The sequence below is a fragment of the Odocoileus virginianus genome, chromosome 6 (genome assembly GCF_023699985.2).
Source record: "Odocoileus virginianus isolate 20LAN1187 ecotype Illinois chromosome 6, Ovbor_1.2, whole genome shotgun sequence".
Taxonomy (NCBI): domain Eukaryota; kingdom Metazoa; phylum Chordata; class Mammalia; order Artiodactyla; family Cervidae; genus Odocoileus; species Odocoileus virginianus.
The window spans coordinates 2483128-2504023 of NC_069679.1; the positions used below are offsets into that span (position 1 = coordinate 2483128).

Here is a 20896-nt window from a genome sequence, read left to right on the forward strand (position 1 = left end):
TTTTTTTTTTTTGCACTCTCATATGGAACATCTCTCATCACTGGTTAAGTCACAATAAGGTTTATTGGTTTGAGTCACTATTGAGATTAAATCGACTATATTAGAAAGAAAAAAAAAATTATTTTAGAGAAAGCTTTTATCCTAAACAACTGTCTTACTGAAAGACAAAGATAAGTAAATACAATGTAGTATAACAGCTAGCCTTAGGAACTTCTTTAAGGAAAGAAGTTATACTCCATATAAATTCCTCCTTCTGAGAACCCAAAGAATTAAACGCAACACTTGCTACTTTATAAGCAAGTGTAAGAACTGCAGTTCTGGAAGATGCAGACATATCTTTTTTAAAGGCCAACATCTTACTAAGCTTGTTTTGTGTTCTGAGAACTCGGCTTGCTAACCGTGAGGCTCAGGACTCTGAAATACGGCTGGACAGAAAGGCAGGGTGAATTCCATCTGTAGCTAGGGTCCTACTGAACCTGGTGCCAGCACTCAGAGGAGTTCAGTTCAGTCAGTTCAGTTCAGTCGCTCAGTCCTGGCGACCCCATGAATCGCAGCACACCAGGCCTCCCTGTCCATCAAACTCCCGGAGTTTACTCAAACTCACGCCCGTCGAGCCGGTGATGCCATCCAGCCATCTCATCCTCTGTCGTCCCCTTCTCCTCCTGCCCTCAATCCCTCCCAGCATCAGGGTCATTTCCAACAAGTCAACTCTTCCAATGAGGTGGCCAAAGTACTGGAGTTTCAGCTTCAGCATCAGTCCTTCCAATGAACACCCAGGACTGATCTCCTTTAGGATGGACTGGTTGGACCTCCTTGCAGTCCAAGTGACTCTCTAGAGTCTTTCCAACAGCACAGTTCAAAAGCATCAATTTTTTGGCGCTCAGCTTTTTTCACAGTCCAGCTCTCACATCTATACATGACCACTGGAAAAACCATAGCCTTGACTAGACGGACCTTTGTTGGCAAAGTAATGTCTCTGCTTTTCAATATGCTATCTAGGTTGGTCATAACTTTCCTTCCAAGGAGTAAGCGTCTTTTAATTTCATGGTTGCAATCACCATCCGCAGTGATTTTGGAGCCCAAAAAATAAAGTCTGACACTGTTTCCACTGTCTCCCCATCTATTTCCCCTGAGGTGATGGGACCAGATGCCATGATCTTAGTTTTCTGAATGTTAAGTTTTAAGCCAACTTTTTCACTCTCCTGTTTCACTTTCATCAAGAGGCTTTTTAGTTCCTGTTCACTTTCTGCCATAATGGTGGTGCCATCTGCATATCAGAGGAGTTACAGCCTAGAATTACCATGGCTATTATGAGGAAAAACATGATTTTAAAGGATACATGCACACCAATGTTCATTGCAGCACTGTTTACAATAACCAAGACATGGAAGCAACCTAAATGTCCATCAGATAGAGGAACGGATAAAGAAGATGTGGTTCATATATACAATAGAATATTACTCAGCCACTAAAAAATGAAAGCATGCCATTTACTGCAACATGAATGGATCTAGAGACTGTCACACTGAGTGAAGTAAGTCAGGGATGGAGAAACATTGTATGACATTCCTTATATGTAGAATCTAAAAAGAAATTATACAAATGAATTTATTTGCAAAACAAAGACACAGACTTAGAGAACAAACTTGTGGTTGCTGGGATAGTTAGAGAGTTTAGGAAGGACATGTACACAATGCTAGATTTAAAATATATTTGCCTTTGAAATCTTGTATCATTACTTTGGTCAAATATATAATTAAGTATTGTTTCATAACAATCTGTGATCCTATTTAGTCAAATGTCCAAACCTTTTAATACTTTTGACAAAGTTCCCAAAACCAAAGACTAAAGTCCTTTTGACCTCTTGCTAACTTTGGGATTTTTCAGAGGGCCCCAAAACATTTCAAAGGATTTGCTCTTTCTTCTTATAAAAAGAGATATGCTATGTTAATTAGGCTTATTTGGTATGTCAAATTACATGGCAAGCAATGTCAAATAAGTGATGCTAAAACCTTCTTAGATTACATTTGTGTAGATCTATGTTATTAACCTAAGTGCTCCTGAAATAGGAAATTCTTACAAATTAGATGTGTCCTGGTATAACATTAACAGCTTTTATTCCAGTTATTATTCTAATATGTTGAATGTTATAGAAATAACCAAACCTCCTTGTCAATTCCATTATAACGAACTCACTGAATCTGTAGTAATAGACATTTAAATCATTTGTCATTTACAATTACTGCTTTATTCTGATGCTTTACAAAATGCTTCACCTTCAAGGAGAGTCATAGAAAAGATCCTGACAAATACTCTAGAATGAAGGTTTTTTATAACTTTAGGATTCTATATAACATGGAACTGGGTAAAATTTTCTAAAACTTTAATGGAAAATGACTTATAAAGCTGCTAACCCAAGATGAAGATCAACAACAATTAATTATAGGAGATTAAATGCACTAGTAAGGATGATCATAATTTTTATGACTTCTCATGCTGATTTTCTAACATTTTGTTTTCCAGATATAAAAAAACCTTTCTTCTTAAGTTCACTATGACTTAAAGATTTGGTAAATTTTACCTTTGTAAGAGAACTGAATCATTTCTTTCTTTCTCCCTATCTGATCCTTCCAGAATTTGAAAACTCTGAATATTCTTATTTTCTTATCAGTAAACTTATCTGCATAAATTCAAAAGGAATATGATCTACTTATAACAGGATATAATTGGAAACATTGGTCATATTGTCAAGGTTTTGGCTGGAATGTCATGTTTAAGAATGTCCATAGACTGACTCAAATAGTGACCAAACAGATTAAAGGAACTAAGACTGATTTTGAAAAGTCAAAGTGTTAGTCTCTCAGCGTGTCCAACTCTGTGACCCCACGGACTGTAACCTGCAAGGCTCCTCTGTCCATGTGGTTTTCCAGGCAAGAATATTGGAGTGGGTTGCCATGCCCTTCTCCAGGACCTGAAATGAGATGCAATTGTTTAACTGAACTGACTTATTGTCAGGACTAAGAGACTGAGTGAGGTGAAGTAACCTACCAACTCAACTTATGGACTGTGAGACTTCTCAGAGAAGTTTCAAAGGTGGGACTGAAGGGGTTCAGAATGAACCTCCCTAAAATGTGCCACTTTGACACGTGGATTGTTTTGAGCTAAAAGGCAATGAAGACCCTGTGGATCAAGAGAAACTTCTGCCCCTCCCTTAACTACCAAGGAGAATTTAAATTGGGGGTCTTCCCCACAATCTGAATTATTAGCAAAAATATATTTTATCTGAGTGACCCATCTATATGGCAGGGCAAACAACTAATTACCAAACATCTGTATTTATTATTGTTGTATAAACTATCCCCTTCTCCTTTGAAGCCCCTGGCCCCTTTCTATTCCCTAGCTCGGACTGGCATGCTTACCTCGTTTTTCCATTCTGTCTTTGAAATGCTCAAGTATGTGGGGTTCCTGTACATACCAAGTTAAATTGGATTTTCTCTTGTTAATTTGTCTCATGTCAATTTAATTATTAGACCAGCTGAAAGAATCTTTGAAGGGTAGAGGAAAATTTTTCCTCCCCAACAGTTTAATTCTTTCCATACCAAAAGAATATTAAACTGCATATTAACAAAACACTGTATTAAGTCATCAGTGGAATTACAAATAGATAAAACTCTTTGGAGGGCAACTTGCCAGTATCTCTCAAAATTTTAAACACATAAGCCACCTGAACCAGTGAGTGGCAGCAGCAGACGTCACCCCAAAACAGGTCACTTTAACATAAGGGTGATTGTGAGCTGAAGGCAACTGAGAAAAAGCAGACACAAGAAACGTCATCTGCCCCCTCCCACTTACCTAAAAGCTGGACATAAATCTGTAATGGTGTCTCCCCTCTCTTCTCTACCACAAGACAGAAGTTAATCACCAGATGAATCACTCTAGAGCCTTACCAGCCCAGAGAAGAACCAGAGGAATCTGCACGACAGACTTTACTGATCAGCCCTCACCATTCAGGAGTCATCTCCCCAATATTTACCTCCTCGTATTCTGCTAGGGGCTCAAAGCCCCTTTCCCTTGTATTATCTTTTCTCTACAAATTTACTGTTCTTTTGTTAAGATGCTATGTAAGGCCAAATTCTAACCATCCTTTTGAGTTACTCACTATTGAATAGTCCTCTGTATTTTTGTGTTAATAAATTTTTTTTTTCCTTGTTAATCTGTCTTTTGTCTAATTTATACAGGGTCCCAGCCAGACTGTTTAGGAGCAAACAGAAAAAAGTTTCTCCTTCCCTACACCAACATTTCCACGTATGAATTTATTCTACAGATATATCTGCACATTTGTAAAACTACACACATACAAGAAAACTCACTGAGGTATTTTTCAGAATAAAATACTGGAAACAATATAGAAGTCCATCAATAGAAAAGCGAAATAAAGTGTTAGTTTGGCTCAGTCGTGTCCAACTCTGCGACCCCATGGACTGCAGCCCACTAGGTTCCTCTGTCCATGGGATTTCCCAGGCAAGAACACTAGATTGGGCTGCCATTCTCTTCTCCAGGGGATCTTCCCAACCCAGGGATCGAACCTGAGTCTCCGGCATTGCAGGCAGGTTCTTTACTGTCTGAGACACCAGGGAAAACTAATAGAAAACTGGGTTTTTTAAAAATGTGGTATGTCCATATAGAACACGCTAAAAAACAGTGTCTACAGAGAGGACGACTGTATGGTCAGGCCACCCAAGATGGCTGTTCTCTTGCTCTCTGTACATACCAAGCTATGCTCAGCCAGTGCCTGCTTCATCTACATGCTGCCCACAGGACTGATCTTCCCATATACTTGCCTAAGGCCCCAACTAGTGACTGTTATCAAAGGGGCAGTGAGGCACACACACCTCTGCCAGTTTCCCTGGTAACTGACGAGCCAACCTGACATCAATTCCCCCAGAACTGCCAAACCCCGCTCACTCCTCACGGAAACTGCCACCACATCCTGCCTGCCATCTGCCACACGTGGTGAGGTATCACTCCAGGATCTTGCTTCAGACACATAAGATTCCCTCTATCCAACAAACCACTGATATCTCTGTTGCTGACTCCAGGCTCTTTCTTTGGCCTTGAAACTGGGCAAGTATAGGCTTTGCAGGCCTGCAGAGTGGAGCCCAACTATCATTTGTTCTTAAAGACATAAATGTAAGTACTTATGCAGGTACTGAATATCTCTAGAAGGATACACACACACACACAAATGAGTAATAATATTGGCTCCAAGAGGGAAAAACTAGGTGCTTAATGGATAGGGGTGACAGATGTATATTTCATTGTGCATCTATCTTTAAGTAAGCATTTAAGATGTAATGATAATTTTGTGCCATGTCTATACTGAAAATAGTTCAAAAGACTATTTAAACATATTAAAGAGAGATGAAGAATGAGATACTGTTTCTGTTTTCAAGGAACTTAAAATGTCACTGAGTAAATTCATTCATTTTATTTTTACCAAGAGTCTTTTTTGTGGCAGGCCTCTGGGGAATATATCCCTGCCTTCATGGAGCTTATATCCTAGAGGAGATGAATGTACAATATTATGATAGCTAGAGAGTCTAGTTCAAGTAAAGCAATAATAAAAGGCAAGACTTCTGACAATTTCTATTTTCACTTCATTATTCAGAAATAAATGAAACAGTCTAAGTTCCCCTAAAACATGTTAGCAGTAGCAAAAAGACAGTGAGAAATGTAAACAGACCTAAGTACAAAGCACTAGAAGCAGGAACATGAAGGGATACATTAATGGCTGATAATATTCTATGAAAGCAAGAGGCAGAAAAAATTTAAAGTAAACATGAAACCAAGTTAACACAATATAATTCAAGCATTCTCCAATTAGGGACTCAGTTACACTGCAAAGGTGTTATTTACAGTCAAGTTTCCGGGATCTCAGCAGGCATGGGAAAAAAGCTATACATACTTGGGTGTTCAGCTTCATAAACTGTCCCACAGAAGGCTATTTAACACTATTAAGTTCATGGATGCAACATTTTCTACAGGATATTATGTATACCATGTATAGCTAAGCTTCTAGAAAGGAAAAACACTCAGAATGGATTCCAGGGATGCCTCCTAAATTACTCAAGCCCTGCAAAAGAAGTGGTGACTCTTCTCCCGAGGGGCTAGAGCAGAAGCAGCACAGAGTCTGTGAGGACAGACGGCTGGGATCAAGGTGAGGCACATTCATTTGTCCTTTCCTCCTTCCCTTTCTTCCACACCCCCCACCCAACTCCACAAAGAACATACCCCCACGATAAGAGGGGGCTATTACAGACAGTTCTTTAAGAAAACAGAGAAAGGAGACAGCCAGAGAACTTCTGCAGCGGTGGTGACGTCTCCTGAGACCTGAGCCCAAGTGCTCACATGAGATAGGCCCTGTAGGATCTATCCCCTCTCCTTCCTGCTTCTGAAAGTGTCTCCTACCCTTCCTCCCCTTTATCACTTGGATGTTCTTCCCCAAACAGGCCCATCATTATTTTCCAAGCCTTTGTATTAACTGTTCATCTTGTCTGAAAGGTTCTCCCCCATAGAGTCCATGGCTCTTCTTGGCCATACTTGGCCATCATGAAGATTAAGGACAGCTACACTCTCATATACCTGTAAACCATCCAGGGCCCATTCCTTATAAAAATCTGCCTTACACTAACTATTATATATGTGCACTAAAAGCCATATTTAACAAAGTACATTGTAGCATCATTTGTAAAACTGGAAAAAGTTAAAACTAAATATTTACCAACACGAGAATGGAAAAAAAACAACTAGCAAATTCACACAAGAGAATGATTTAGAGCTGACAGTTTCAACATGAAGAAATCTCAAGAACAGTAATATGCACAATAACTAGGTTACAGAAAGATTCCTACAATATGACACTACTCATAATTTTTAAATGAATCTATATTTTGATAGGTAATACATGATTCAAAATTACAAGAACTTCCTCCCACCCCTGTCCTCAGTTACACAGCTTCTCTCCCAGGGACAACCAACATGACCAGTTTCCTATGTACCCTTCCAGGTATATTTTATGTTACATAAGGCAGTTAAGTGTGCAGAACAATACTTTAATATGGTTCGTGTATACCTACATATAAGCTAAAAGTCTAAAAATACGTGTGGAGGGACTTCCCTGGTGGTCTGGAGGTTAAAACTCTGAGCTGCCACCGCACAGGGCATGGTTTCAATCCTGGGAAACCATGACGTGCACCGAGGTGGGAAAGATTCCACAACCAAAAACCAAATGTGTGGAAGATAAAGATCAAACGCAGGACAATAATTACTAAAGGCAAAGAAGAAAAGGAACAAATTCAGAAAGGGCACTGCAAGTGTACTGCTGCCGCTGCTGAGTCGCTCAGTCGTGTCCGACCCTGTGCGACCCCAGAGACGGCAGCCCACCAGGCTCCCCCGGCCCTGGGGTTCTCCAGGCAAGGGTACTGGAGTGGGCTGCCACTGCCTTCTCCAGCAAGCGTAACTATATTGTTTCATTTCAGGTTTATTTTGCTTTTTCTAGATTTTTCTCATACATGAAATAACTTTTTTTCTTCATAAAATAGATGAAGAGGATCACATTTGAGAAAATAATTAATTTAGTGTCAGATAAAGTTTGAAACCAGAGGATACTAAAGTAAGGGCATAAATTCAATAATTTAAAATGAGTTTAAAGCTCAGGAAAAAGTGGAAGATTTGGGATTTATGTAAAGAGATACGCAATACCTGCAATTCTAAGAAGAAATGTTAGGATACACATACACTGTAAAGTTTAATACAACAAAAATTCCTTAAGGACTGGGCCCAAAATTTTGCCATAATAAGTTTCCCTGAAATATCACCTACTACCCATAATGAGATTTCAATTTACCTATATCGTTACTATTTTTCTTAGGTTTCAGAAAAAAAATCCTGGTATAGATGAGTCTATTTATGTAATTAACTTATCAATAGGCAGTTACACTACACACACAATTTTAACAAGTTAAAATCAAAAGGAGATGGTGCCCTGGTTAGCTCTAGGTAAACTACAAAATCTTTTTTAGATTAAACTTACTAATAACTGAAAATGTTTCAACAACAGACTTTCCTTCTAGTTGCACAAAGTCCCGGGTGAGAGTGGAAGGAGGCTCAGGAGGAAGGGGAGGTATGTTCACTCACGGCTGATTCGTGTTGCGCAGCAGCCTACACACAGCTGCAGAGCAGTTATCCTCCAATTAAAACTACAGCTTAAAAAATCCCTCAAAGTTGTCAACTTTTAAAGAAATCTTTGATATAAACATATTTTATCTTTCATTTCTCTAACAAAAACACTATCCTGACAAAAGTCTTTAAGCTATTTTATTGCTCTTTTGAAGTGTAACTGGAGTATTCAGCAATCTCTCTCTTTTCAGCCTCTCACTTTTAGTTACAAAAGCAAACTTCAATTATGTGACCTGTTCCCCCTCATATAACTGACTTCTTTTCTGGTTTTCCCCATTCCTTGGCTCAATTTGCAAATAGGTATTAAAGGCCTGTTTCAGTATAAACAATGTATTATATGCCATCCCTTTGGTCCCTAAAAAGACAAAAAGAACTGCTTGGCCTTAAGAAAATTTTTGTAAATCTTAAATAGTGCAGAGACCTTAGAACTTAACATCCTAGGTTTGAAATGAAAAGCACTGTACCAGTAACCTAAGATGATTTACACTTCAGTAAACTTACAGGTCTTCAAAAGCTTCATAGAGTACAGACATATTTCAGGCAATGGATGCACATTAAAAGCATATCATTTTAGTATGGTTCAGAAACTGAGGGTCATTTAGTGAAAAAGTAGATGCCTACTTGTTTGGAGACAAATAAACCCTAAGTTAAAGCATATGTGCACACATAAGGCTCCGTAAGATATTTCTTTAGCACAGGTAAAAGAATATCAACAACAAATAGGGAACTTAGTTTTAAAAATATTAAGAAGGGTTTGAAAATAACTATAATCTAGCATTAGAATTGTAGGGACATCTTCTGACAGTTGTGGTGAATCATTTATAGATATCGGAATAAGGACTCTTAAAAACTTACTACTCACTTGATTACTCTTCCCTGAGATAAACTGTATGGAAGTGCAACAAGAGGGAAACCGGTTTTGACACATTATGTAAACGAAGTTCATACAGTATTTTTTAAGGTATTAAAAAATATGGGGTCACTGATATAAACAGAGATATTTTGCTGGGGCTTCAAAGCAGGGAATCAATGCCTCAGCAATTTAAAGACAAACAGCCACTACCAAGTCCTGGAGATCAATTCAAAACTCACGTTTCATGCTCCTGTCTTCTCTCTAGAGCCGATCAGTGAAAATGACAAATAATTTTTTTTTTTCACAATTTAAAAGAAAGCATGGGACTTTCCTGGTGGTCCAGTGGTTAAGACTCTGGGCTTCCAATGCAGGGGACACAGGTTTGATCCCTGATCAGGGAACTAAGATTCCATATGCCATGTGGCACAGCCAAAAAATGTTTAAAAGAAAACATGTTTCAGGGACGGAATCCTATGTTCCAAGTTCTAAGGATGAAGGTTCATGACACTGTACAGGAGGCAGTGATCAAGACCATCTGCAAGAAAAAGAAATGCAAACGGCAAAATGCACTCATTTTGTACTACTGCACAATTGCACTCATTTCACATGCTAGCAAAGTAATGCTCAAAATTCTCCAAGCCAGGCTTCAACATTATGTGAACCAAGAACTTACAGATGCTCAAGCTGGATTTAGAAAAGGCAGAGGAACCAAAGATCAAATTGCCAACATCCAGTGGATCACAGACAAAGCAGAGTTCCAGAAAAACTTCTGCTTTATTGACTAGGGCCAAGCCTCTGACTGTGTGGGCTATAACAAACTGTGGAAAATTCTTCAAGAGACCGGAGTATCAGATCACCTTACCTGCCTCCTGAGAAATCTGTATACAGGTCAAGAAGAAACAGTTAGAACCAGACATGGAACAACAGACTGGTTCCAAATTGGGAAAGGAGTACATCAAGACTGTATATTGTCACCCTGCTTATTTAACTTATATGCAGAGTACATCATGAGAAACGCTGGGCTGGATGAAGCACAAGCCGGAATCAAGATTGCCGGGAGAAATATCAATAAACCCAGATATGCAGATACCACCACCCATATGGCAGAAAGTGAAGAACTAAAGAGTCTCTTGATGAAAGTGAATGAGGAGAATGAAAAAGCTGGCTTAAAACTCAACATTCAAAAAACGAAGATCATGGCATCTGGTTCCATCACTTCTTGGCAAATAGATGGGGAAACAATGGAAACAGTGACAGACTTGGGTTCCAAAATCACTGCGGTGACTGCAGCCATGAAATTAAAAGACACTTGCTCCTTGGAGGAAAAGCTATGACCAACCTAGATAGCATATTAAAAAGCAGAGACATTACTTTGCCAACAAAGGTCCATCTAGTCAAGGCTATGGTTTTTCCAGTACTCATGTACTCTCACTTGTGAGAGTCTGGTGGATAGCAAGGAGAGCCAACCAGTCCATCCTAAAGGAGATCAGTCCTGAATATTCATTGGAAGGACTGATGCTGAAGCTGAAGCTCCAATACTCTGGCCACCTGATGGGAAGAACCGACTCACTGGAAAAGACTCTGATGCTGAGAAAGATTGAAGGCAGGAGGAGAAGGGGACAACAAAGGATGAGATGGTTGGATGGCATCACCGACTCAATGGACATGAGTTTGAGTAAGCTCCAGGAGTTGGTGATGGACAGGGAAGCCTGGCGTGGTGCAGTCCATGGGGTCAAAAAGTGTTGCACGCAAATGAGCTACTGAACTGAAGTTCCAGGGTCTCTCCTGGAGAAACTATACTGTTTATACATCTACAGAATGAGGATGATGATGACAACAGTTAATAAATATTGAACACATATTAACATACATGAACATAACATCAGGCATTGGGCTAAGTGCTTTACAAGATTACCTTAAAATTTTCCAAACAACAGAACAAGAAAGATACTATCATTAACCCATTTTCCAGCTAAAAAAACTCGGGCTTTTAAAGGTTAAGTAACTTGCTCAGGGTCACCAATGTAGTAAGTGAAGCCTGGGTTTCCATCTCCTTAACTCCAACTACAGCAATGATATAGTAACTATAATGCTGTGACATCATAATTGATTCAATAGCTCCCTACTGCTCATCAGGTCAAAAAGTCCTTATAGAAGGACTTCTCTGGTGGTCCAGTGGCTAAGACTGCACTCCCAAAGCTGGGGGCCAGGGTTCAATTCCCAGTCAGGGAACTAGATCCCATATGCAGCAACTAAGAGTTCACATGCCACAGTGAAGATCAAAGACTCCCACATGATGCAACTAAGACCCAGCACAGCCAAATCAGTACTTTCTTTTAAATCTTACAAAATTATTTTTAAAAAATCCTTATAAAATAAGACATGAATTTGTCCACTGGAAAGACTTCTACTGAACATATACTATATGCCAAAACCATACCAAGTGCTTCAAAGACAGAGGTTCTGAGTGAGGCTGCTAAATAAGTGATCTTTGGATCAGTCATTGTTATTTTAAAATGAGCTCTATTTGGAAACATTAAACAGCATCACAGTTGGAATTCTGGAAATGGAAAGTTGGAATAGGAAGACCACACATCTAAGCATTTATATTATAAATGCTTCTGGACTACTATTTTTAACAAAAGTTTCCAACCTGGCTTACTATAGATTTTAAACATTTTCTACCAAACAAAACAATGCAATGAAAACACAGAACATATCCACACACACACACACACAGGAGTCAAAGGATCTTCCATTTCCATATTCAACTTGCAGAACAATACAGGCTGTGCTGAGAAAACCAAGGTCATGAGTGGCCTTAGCTTTCTTCCTTTACAGCTTAGAGAGACATCTGGTTGACAGCTGTGTAGCTCCTAAGAGTTAATGTTTGCCAAGTAGCTGGCAGAAGGTGGGGAAGAGCTGACCACCTGCAATCCATTTTGACAATGACTTTGACCACCACTTTGGAGAACTGGATACAATATAGAAACTCCAAAGAGTTGGCTAAATTTCAAGGCAGGAAGCTGGCCATTTTGGCTGAACTTACTTTAACTCACATTAAAGGCCTATGATGTGGAAGAGGAGGAGAAAACACTAAAATATGAAAAGCTACTAAAGCTTACAAGAAAAGTTTACAAGGCTATGTTCTAAACCTCTCCCAGATACTGTCCATCCTATCTTCAGCCATAATTACTTTAAAAGGGGTAAGTATACACAACTACGACTAAAGGGGCAAACAAGAGACAAGTACAACTAATGGCAGAAAAGTCTATCTCCATACAACATATGAATCATTCATATTTATCGTGAAGTACATGTGTCATCCATAGTTTTCACTTTTGGGTCAATATAAAATATGTAACAGCATGCATACACACACATAATGTAAGCCAGTATTACATATGTGTTTAACAACGTGGCAATTTTACTTATCTCCTGTGCTGTTTTAATGCCTGCCATACAACGTGTGTGTGTGTGTGTGTGTAAGTGTGTGTATATATATATATATATATCATACATAGTTGTTTATTACAGGTATGGATATAAACAAACTTGGGAAGATGCAACAGTTTGGGAAAGGTCCTTGCTTTATAAAAAAAAAAAAAAATCAATACAATTTCCCCACAGATTCATGATGTAAAATTCTATAATCAAGGCTTGTAGATTTGTAATTATGGTATGTCAGCTACATTTAAACAAGAGTGTTAAAAGATTGTTAAAGTTAAACTAACACAATTGCAGTGTGAATTGTCCTAGTCTCATTCTAATCTACTGGTGTCACTTTCATTTAATCAGAGAAAAACTATGGGCCAATGTCAGAGCTATTTCCAATGCCCTAACATTCTTTGTTCACATTGGATTTTAAGCCATTACCAACCTAAAATGGTTATAAAAAGATATGTTTCAGAAAGCATTTTTAATCAATTAATTCACTCACCAATGGGCATTTTTAGCAAGTTTTATTGAAAAATAAGTTAACTTAAAGTTATTAAATAACCTTTTATGTTAAATGAATGAAAACATTATGGTCTTGTAGAAGAATTTCTTGAATTTACCATAAACACAGCTTTAAAAAAAAAAACCCTTATTTATAAACAGAAATCATACTTGGAAACTTATGGTAGACATATGTCATTTAGCTGAAATAACATATCAGCATTTAAAACACAAATGCTATTTTTCCTTCTGCTCTATTGAAAAATGGGGCAAAGGGTATCTTTAATACATGGTATTGAGAAAACTGGACAGCTATATGCAGAAGAATCAAATTGGACTACTTTCTCATACCATATACAAAAATAAGACTTAAAAGTAGTATCTGAAATCATAAAACTTCTAGAAGAAAAAATAGGCACTATATTTTTTCACATCAGTCTTAACAATATCTTTTTGGATCTGTCCCCTAAGGCAAGGGAACCAAAACCAAGAATGAACAAACGGGACCAATCAAGCTAAACATCAAGCAAAGCACCAACAGAGGGGAGGCAACTGCTGAGCTGCAGAAGCAGTCCAAACACATGCTTCCCACAAAGAAAGGACTAACAACAAGACTACACAAAACCTCACATAACTCAGGATAAAGACAAAAAACAATAAAACCTGATTTAAAAGAAGAGAAATGCGTACAAGACCTGAATGGACATTTTTCCAAAGGAGATACACAGATGGCCAACAGGGACGTGAAAAGATGCTCACCACCACTCATCATCAGGGAAATGCAAGTTAAAATCACAATGAGATATCCCTCACACCTGTCAGAATGGCTGTTATGGAAAAGAAAACAATGGATGTGGAGAAAAGGAACCCTTGTGTACTGTTGATGGAAATGTAAACTGGTGCAGCCAGTATGGGAAACAGTATGGGATTCCTCAAAAAATTAAAAATTAAACCACCATGTGATCCAGTGATTCCACTCTTGAGTATTTATCCAAAAACACCCCCAAATACTCAGGTAAAAGAGACACACATTCCTGTGCTCTTTGCGGCATGTGCAAAGTGCCCATGGATTTGCTGTTGCTGCTGCCACTGCAGTCAGTCACTGAGTTGTGTCCAGCTCTTTGCGACCCCGTGGACTGCAGCCTGCCAGGTTCCCCTCTGTGACCCCGTGGACTGCAGCCTGCCAGGTTCCCCTCTGTGACCCCGTGGACTGAAGCCTGCCAGGTTCCCCTCTGTGACCCCGTGGACTGAAGCCTGCCAGTTTCCTCTCTGTGACCCCGTGGACTGAAGCCTGCCAGGTTCCTCTCTCCTCCACTGTCTCCCAGAGTTTGCTCAAACTCATGTCCACTGAGTGCATGAACAGAGCAACGGATGAGAAAATGTGACTGACAAATACAACGCACATATACAATGAAGTACTAGCCTTAAAGAAGAATGAAATCTTGCCACTTGTGACAACATTGGTGGACCTAAGAGAGTATTATGCCGAGTGAAACAAGTCAGATAGAAAAAAACAAATGCTGTATGATTTCACGTACATGTGAGATCTAAAACACAAAACAAGCGAACGAATATAACTAGACAGAAACAGAATCAAACACAGAATAAACAGGTGGCTGCCCAAGGGGAGACATATAGGGGGAGGCAAATAAGTGAGAAAGATTAAGAGGCATAAGCTTTCAGTTATAAAATATTAACAATGAGTCATGGCGACCAAGGGGAGAGGGGGAGGTGGGAGGAACTGGGACACTGGGACTGACAGATACACACTACTGATACTGTGCATAAAATAGATGACTAGCCATAACATCCTGTGCAGCCCTGGGAACCCCACTCGACACTCCGTGACGGCCTGACTGGGAAGGAGACCACAGCGAGGGGCACGTGTGCAGCTGACCCGCTCTGCAGTGCCGCAGAGACCATCGCAGCACTGCAAAGCGACTAGATTCTAATAAAAATTAACTGAAAAGTTATCTCAATAAAACCAGAGGGGGAAAAAATGCCATATCTTCTACTTCAGAGAAAACTATTTTCTAAATCACCAATAATTTAATACAGAAAAAAAAGGCTACTATGGCAAAACTTCATGTTTACAGGATGCATTTAAACTTTAAGTAAAGTACAACATTTACTTCACTGTTGTACTATCAACAAATAGTCTCGAAATAATCACAGCACACAGAAAACACTGCTATGTTTGGTAGGTATATACGTACTAATACAAATCATCCTGGTTTCCTTGAGACTTTCCCAACTTCAGCACTGTAGGTTCCATATCCCGGAAACCCTTCAGTCCCAAGTAAATCCTACAACTGATGCCAGTGAGACACTAGGGGGAAGGGAAGGGGAAGAAAAGATGTACAGCTCTGCACTGAAAAAGAAGAAATCTAGAGTCATATTTGGTAACTCCTTGCTAGGACTGCCAGATTAGCTGTGACCCAGTCACAGTTAAGTAGGTCTAGCAATCTGGAATATGGATTCAAATCTTTAAAAAGAGCCTGCCAAAAAAACACATGAAAAGATGCTCAACATCACTCATTATCAGAGAAATGCAAATCAAAACCACAATGAGGTACCATTATACGCCAGTCAGGATAGCTGCTATCCAAAAGTCTACAAGCAATAAATGCTGGAGAGGGTGTGGAGAAAAGGGAACCCTCTTACACTGTTGGTGGGAATGCAAACTAGTACAGCCTCTATGGAAAACAGTGTGGAGATTTCTTCAAAAGCTGGAAATAGAACTGCCATATGACCCAGCAATCCCACTCCTGGGCACACACACTGAGGAAACCAGATCTGAAAGAGACATGTGCACCCCAATGTTCATCGCAGCACTGTTTATAGTAGCCAGGACATGGAAGCAACCTAGATGCCCATCAGCAGATGAATGGATAAGGAAGCTGTGGTACATATACACCATGGAATATTACTCAGCCATTAAAAAGAATTCATTTGAATCAGTTCTAATGAGACGGATGAAACTGGAGCCCATTATACAGAGTGAAGTAAGCCAGAAAGATGAAGACCATTACAGTATACTAACACATATATATGGAATTTAGAAAGATGGTAACGATAACCCTATATGCAAAACAGAAAAAGAGACTCAGATGTACAGAACAGACTTTTGGACTCTGTGGGAGAAGGCGAGGGTGGGATGTTTCGAGAGAACAGCATCGAAACATGTATATTATCTAGGGTGAAACAGATCACCAGCCCAGGTTGGATGCATGAGACAAGTGCTCGGGCCTGGTGCACTGGGAAGACCCAGAGGGATCGGGTGGAGAGGGAGATGGGAGGGGGGACCGGGATGGGGAATACATGTAAATCCATGGCTAATTCATTTCAATGTATGACAAAAACCACTGCAATGTTGTAAAGTAATTAGCCTCCAACTAATAAAAATAAATGGAAAAAAAAAAGAGCCTGCCAGAGCCAAACCTACCAACCAATACCCACAAACAATGAATCACATGTGAACACTGGCTACTTCTTCAAGTAACTTAGTATAATTACTCACTCCCAGTACACATATATCTCTATAGCTCGCAGCCAGAATTATCCCTGAGAAGACAATCATGTTGCAGGGAAAGAGATATCTGACAAGTCCTAGGAGTGAGAAACTCAGCACCAAGTCAGAATCAATGCTGTCTAACTAATAACCCTTTCCTAGTAACTGGACTCTCCTGTTTCTAGGAATCTAACCTCTTCTCTTTAAATCTATTTCTGGAAATCAGATCCTTTGCCTTTGTTACAATGTGAGGTAACAAAGTTTCTCTACGACTAGAGCACTGTTGAGGCTTCTTTCCTTACAGTCTGAAGTCACTGTTTTGCCAACATGCTGAAAAGTGCATCTTTCCACTCACTGTTTGATCTCTCTGTTGCCAAATACCAGCATCTATTTATTGCCTGTTTCCATACTCCAGTAGCATTCCATCTGCCTGCCCAGATTTCTTTCTAAATTAAAGCCCACTACAGGGAATTCCTAGATCACCTGAAGAATTTTAGCAGATCTGATCAGACACTAAACTCTAAGAATTCACCCTCCCTAGTACAGCCTACCGAAACTGAACTCTAGGACTAATATGTAGAATATATTTCTAAGTGGTTTTCAATTCCTGGAAAGAAAACTGAAGGAATTCAGGACTTGAATGACTTATAAATCTCTTTTTCCAAATAAAAGTTGTTACTTCTGAAGGTAAATGAGGCTATGGGAAATGAACATCTTGACTAGAAAAAAGGTGCTGAGACCAGAAGTTGAATTTTAGATGACTGCTTTTTAAAACCAATGCTTTTATGAACAAGAGTTCATAAAACCAAGAATATGTCCGAATCATGGAACTAATTGAGAAGTCTCTGAAACTAAATCTGGAGAGGAGAAAAAAATGCATATAATGCATTTTAAAAATGCATCTTTTTATAATAAAAGATGTTTAACTTATATAGAGAAGAATATAATGAAGATGAATGACCATTCATCTCCAACAATTACTAACGTGTTTTCACATATGCCTCATCTATTCTCTCTCCTTTGGTGAAGTAAAACATAGAAAAACAGCATACTAAGGCAGATGTTGGAAGGAGTCAAAGTAAAATAATTTTCAGGAAAAAGTAACAGAAGAGAGAATAGCAAACAATATTCACAGGTTGAGCGTTATCTACCAAGACAAAATACGGTTAATAAAAAGCTAAAATACAAATTTTATGGCTTTTTAACCACATCTCATTTCAGTACATACAGACAAGCTCTAACCAAAATGCCAACAGAACAGCCATGAAAAAATATACAGTATGCATTTGTTTAATTTATAAGCAAGTTGAGATATTACAGTAAATTATGAAGGGATTTCATTAAAATGATAAATGTATGTAAGTATAAAGAATCAAAATTAAACTTTGATAATGCTCTATTATTGAAATAAAATGAAAAGAAACCTTTATTTCCGAGCAGTATCTGTAAGTACTTAGGAATTTTTGAAAGCCTAGAAACTTAATTATGCAAATAAGTTGTTTGTTGTTGTTGTGCCCAGTCTTGTCCTCTCTTTCCAGCCCCAGGGTCTGTAGCCCGCCAGGCTCCTCTGTCCATGGAGTTTTCCAGGCAGAAATACTGGAGTGGGTTGCCATTTTCTACTCCAGGGACTCTTTCCCACCGAGGGATCTAACTCACATCTCTTGCATCTCCTGTGCTGGCAAGCAGATTCTTTACCAATGCACCACCCGGGATGTCCCAAATCAGCGTGTCTCCCAAAATAACAAACGCTGCTGAGGATGTGGAGCAAAGGGAGTCCTTGTACACCGTTGGTAGGGATGGAAATTGGTGCAGCCACTGTGGTAAACAGCATCAAGGCTCCTCAAAAAATTAAAAATAGAACCACCATATGATCCAGCAACTCCACTCCTGGGTATTTATCTGAAGAAAATGAACACACCAAATTTGAAAAGATACATGCGCCCCAATGTTCGCAGCAGCATCATTGAGGGAAGCAACCTGAGTACCCATCAACTGATGAATGGATACAGAAAATGGCACACGCTGACACCAGAGTACTACTCAGCCACAAAACAGAATGGAACTCTGCCATTTGCAAGGATACAGATGGACCTGGAGGGCGCTGTGGTCAGCGAAGTCATGTCAGACAGAGAAAGACAAATACTGCATGTTATCATAAAACCTGGAGTCTAAAACATAAAACACACCAACGAATACGGCAAATCAGGAACTGACTCACAGACAGAGCAAACTAGTGGCCACCAGCCGGGTAAGAGAATGGACGGCACAGGGAATGCAGTCAGTATACCAACTTTAAATGGAAAGCAAATAATAAAATCCTGAGTCTCTATGTTACATGCCTGAAATTAATGCTGTAAATCAACTACACCTCAATAACAAAGAAGTCATTTCTCATGACTTTCCATCTAAAGCACCATATCCTTTTGGATATTTTGCCAAATAGTTTTATGAAAATGACATAACCAAAGTAAGCATGACAAAAGTGAACAACAGAACTCTGAGTAACAGTGCAAATTATGTTTTCAATTACACACCTCAACTCTCCTCCTACTATCACACATTAAAAAAATACCCTTAGGGTGGGGCACTGCAACTTAAAACAAAAGACTGTAGGTTGGAAACCTTAGTTCTTCCCCTGCTCTGACACTAACTAGCAATGACCCCAAACAAGTTTACTTTTTCTATTTTAACTTCAAAGCTAAGTTTCTCATTTGTAAAACAGGAATACAAATCAAAGCATTAGTTAACATGTACTAGTAGCTTCCACGCAGTTAAACAGAACAGCCGGTGCTGCAACAACTGCATGAGCCTGGGACTCCAGCCTCCATTTTACAAAGGGGGAAACTGAGGCAGGTGTAATGTCTTCAACAGTACATAACATGGCAGAACCCAGATTGGAAGCCAAGCAGTCTCACTCCAGAAAAGCTGTCCCACTTCACTACTAGTCATCCTTAACCCACTTCACTACCACTCAGCCTTAACAATGACAGTTTCTAGGAGAGCAGTGTGAGGCTCCACTAATAAAGCCTCAGAGGCAACAGCTTCATGCTCCCCTTTGCCTTGTCATTCCTCTGGTGAAAATATCAACACAGGGAGGAAAGGTGTGCAAAAAGGAAGAAGCCAGAGAGCTAGGATTAGACAGATTTACTGCCAAATAACCTGCTTCTTCAGAAGGCTGTTCATCTTTTCTCTTGGAAGTTTGATCTTCTGGGGTCTGAACAATAAAGTTCTCACAAGCACTCCAGTGTCTAACCATGGTTGGAATTACGGCGAATTACCAGACAGGCCTACCCAGGATGGTTACTTAGCATCCTATATACAGGCTCTGGGGCGAGCCGCGGGGACGCCGGCCGGGGAGAGCGAGGCCTCGGAAGTTTGTCGAGAGCGCTGGAAGCTCACGGCCCAGTTTAGGACTGTCCCGCCTGCCATGTTGGATGACAGGGCGCCCGCCAGCTCCCATTCCGGGTAAGGCCGGCCTCGGGACGCCCTCCTAAACTTCTGAACAGGCTCGCGCCTCCACCTGAGCGCAGGCAGAGGCCTGGAAGCGCCCGCTCCAGCCAGGTTCTACAGGGAGACCCGGGGCACAACCGCAGGGGGCCGGGCCGCCGCCCTCCGTCTCCGCGGGCGCGGGAGGGGTGCGGCCCAGGGACCCTCGCCGCTCCTCCGCCGGCCTTTCGAAGAAACAGGCGAGGGGAGCGGAGGGGCCAGGCCGGCGGGCTCGGGCACCCGCGCGCCCCCTGCGTCCCCGCCCCGAGCCCACCGGCCGGGGCGCCCCAGGTGAGGCCTGGGGTCCGGGGCCCGCCTCGGGCCTGCGCTCCGCCGGGCCCCTTGGGCCGCCGGGGGGTGAGGGAGAGGAGGCAGCGGCCGCGGCGCCGCTTCCGGCTCCTTACCGCTTCACCACGCCGGTTTTGATCTTGATCTGCCTCACGCGAGGATCGGCCATGGTCCCTCGAGCGCCGCGGAAAGGAGGGGCTGAGAACCGGGGTAACCGTGGCGGGGACGGCGCGGAGGAGGCGGGGCTGTCGGCGTAGCCGGCGCGGCCCGGCGCGCGTGCGCACACCCCGCCGCGGCCCCGCGCGGGCCGCACCCGCCGGGCGGGCGCTGGGAGACGAGGGGCCGCGGGCCGGGGGCCGCTCACCACCTACCGCCCTGCCCGGCCTCCACCCAGTTCCCCGGTCGCGAACCTGCCCTCGTCTAGCTCAAACGTCTCCTCTTTAGTTCTTAAATAAGCCTCCTTTTAGTGTGGATACAAGTTAACACTTTTCCCGGTCTCCGCAATCTGGGCTTTGGGTAAACTTAAGTATCTCCCCGGATAGGCTGCTTTGGCCATGGCATGGCTTTGCGAGATTCTCTGC

General features: G+C 41.0%; 1 protein-coding gene across 1 annotated transcript in view; it reads right to left on the reverse strand.

Moving 5' to 3' along the window:
- Positions 1–20568, reverse strand: part of TBCA (tubulin folding cofactor A) — a 79084-nt gene extending 58516 nt beyond the window's left edge. Inside the window, exon 1 of the mRNA XM_070468577.1 lies at positions 20432–20568. Coding sequence (XP_070324678.1) covers positions 20432–20484 — 53 coding nt within the window. The 5' untranslated portion in view covers positions 20485–20568. The remainder of the gene's footprint in view (positions 1–20431) is intronic.
- Between the last annotated feature and the right edge of the window lie 328 nt (positions 20569–20896).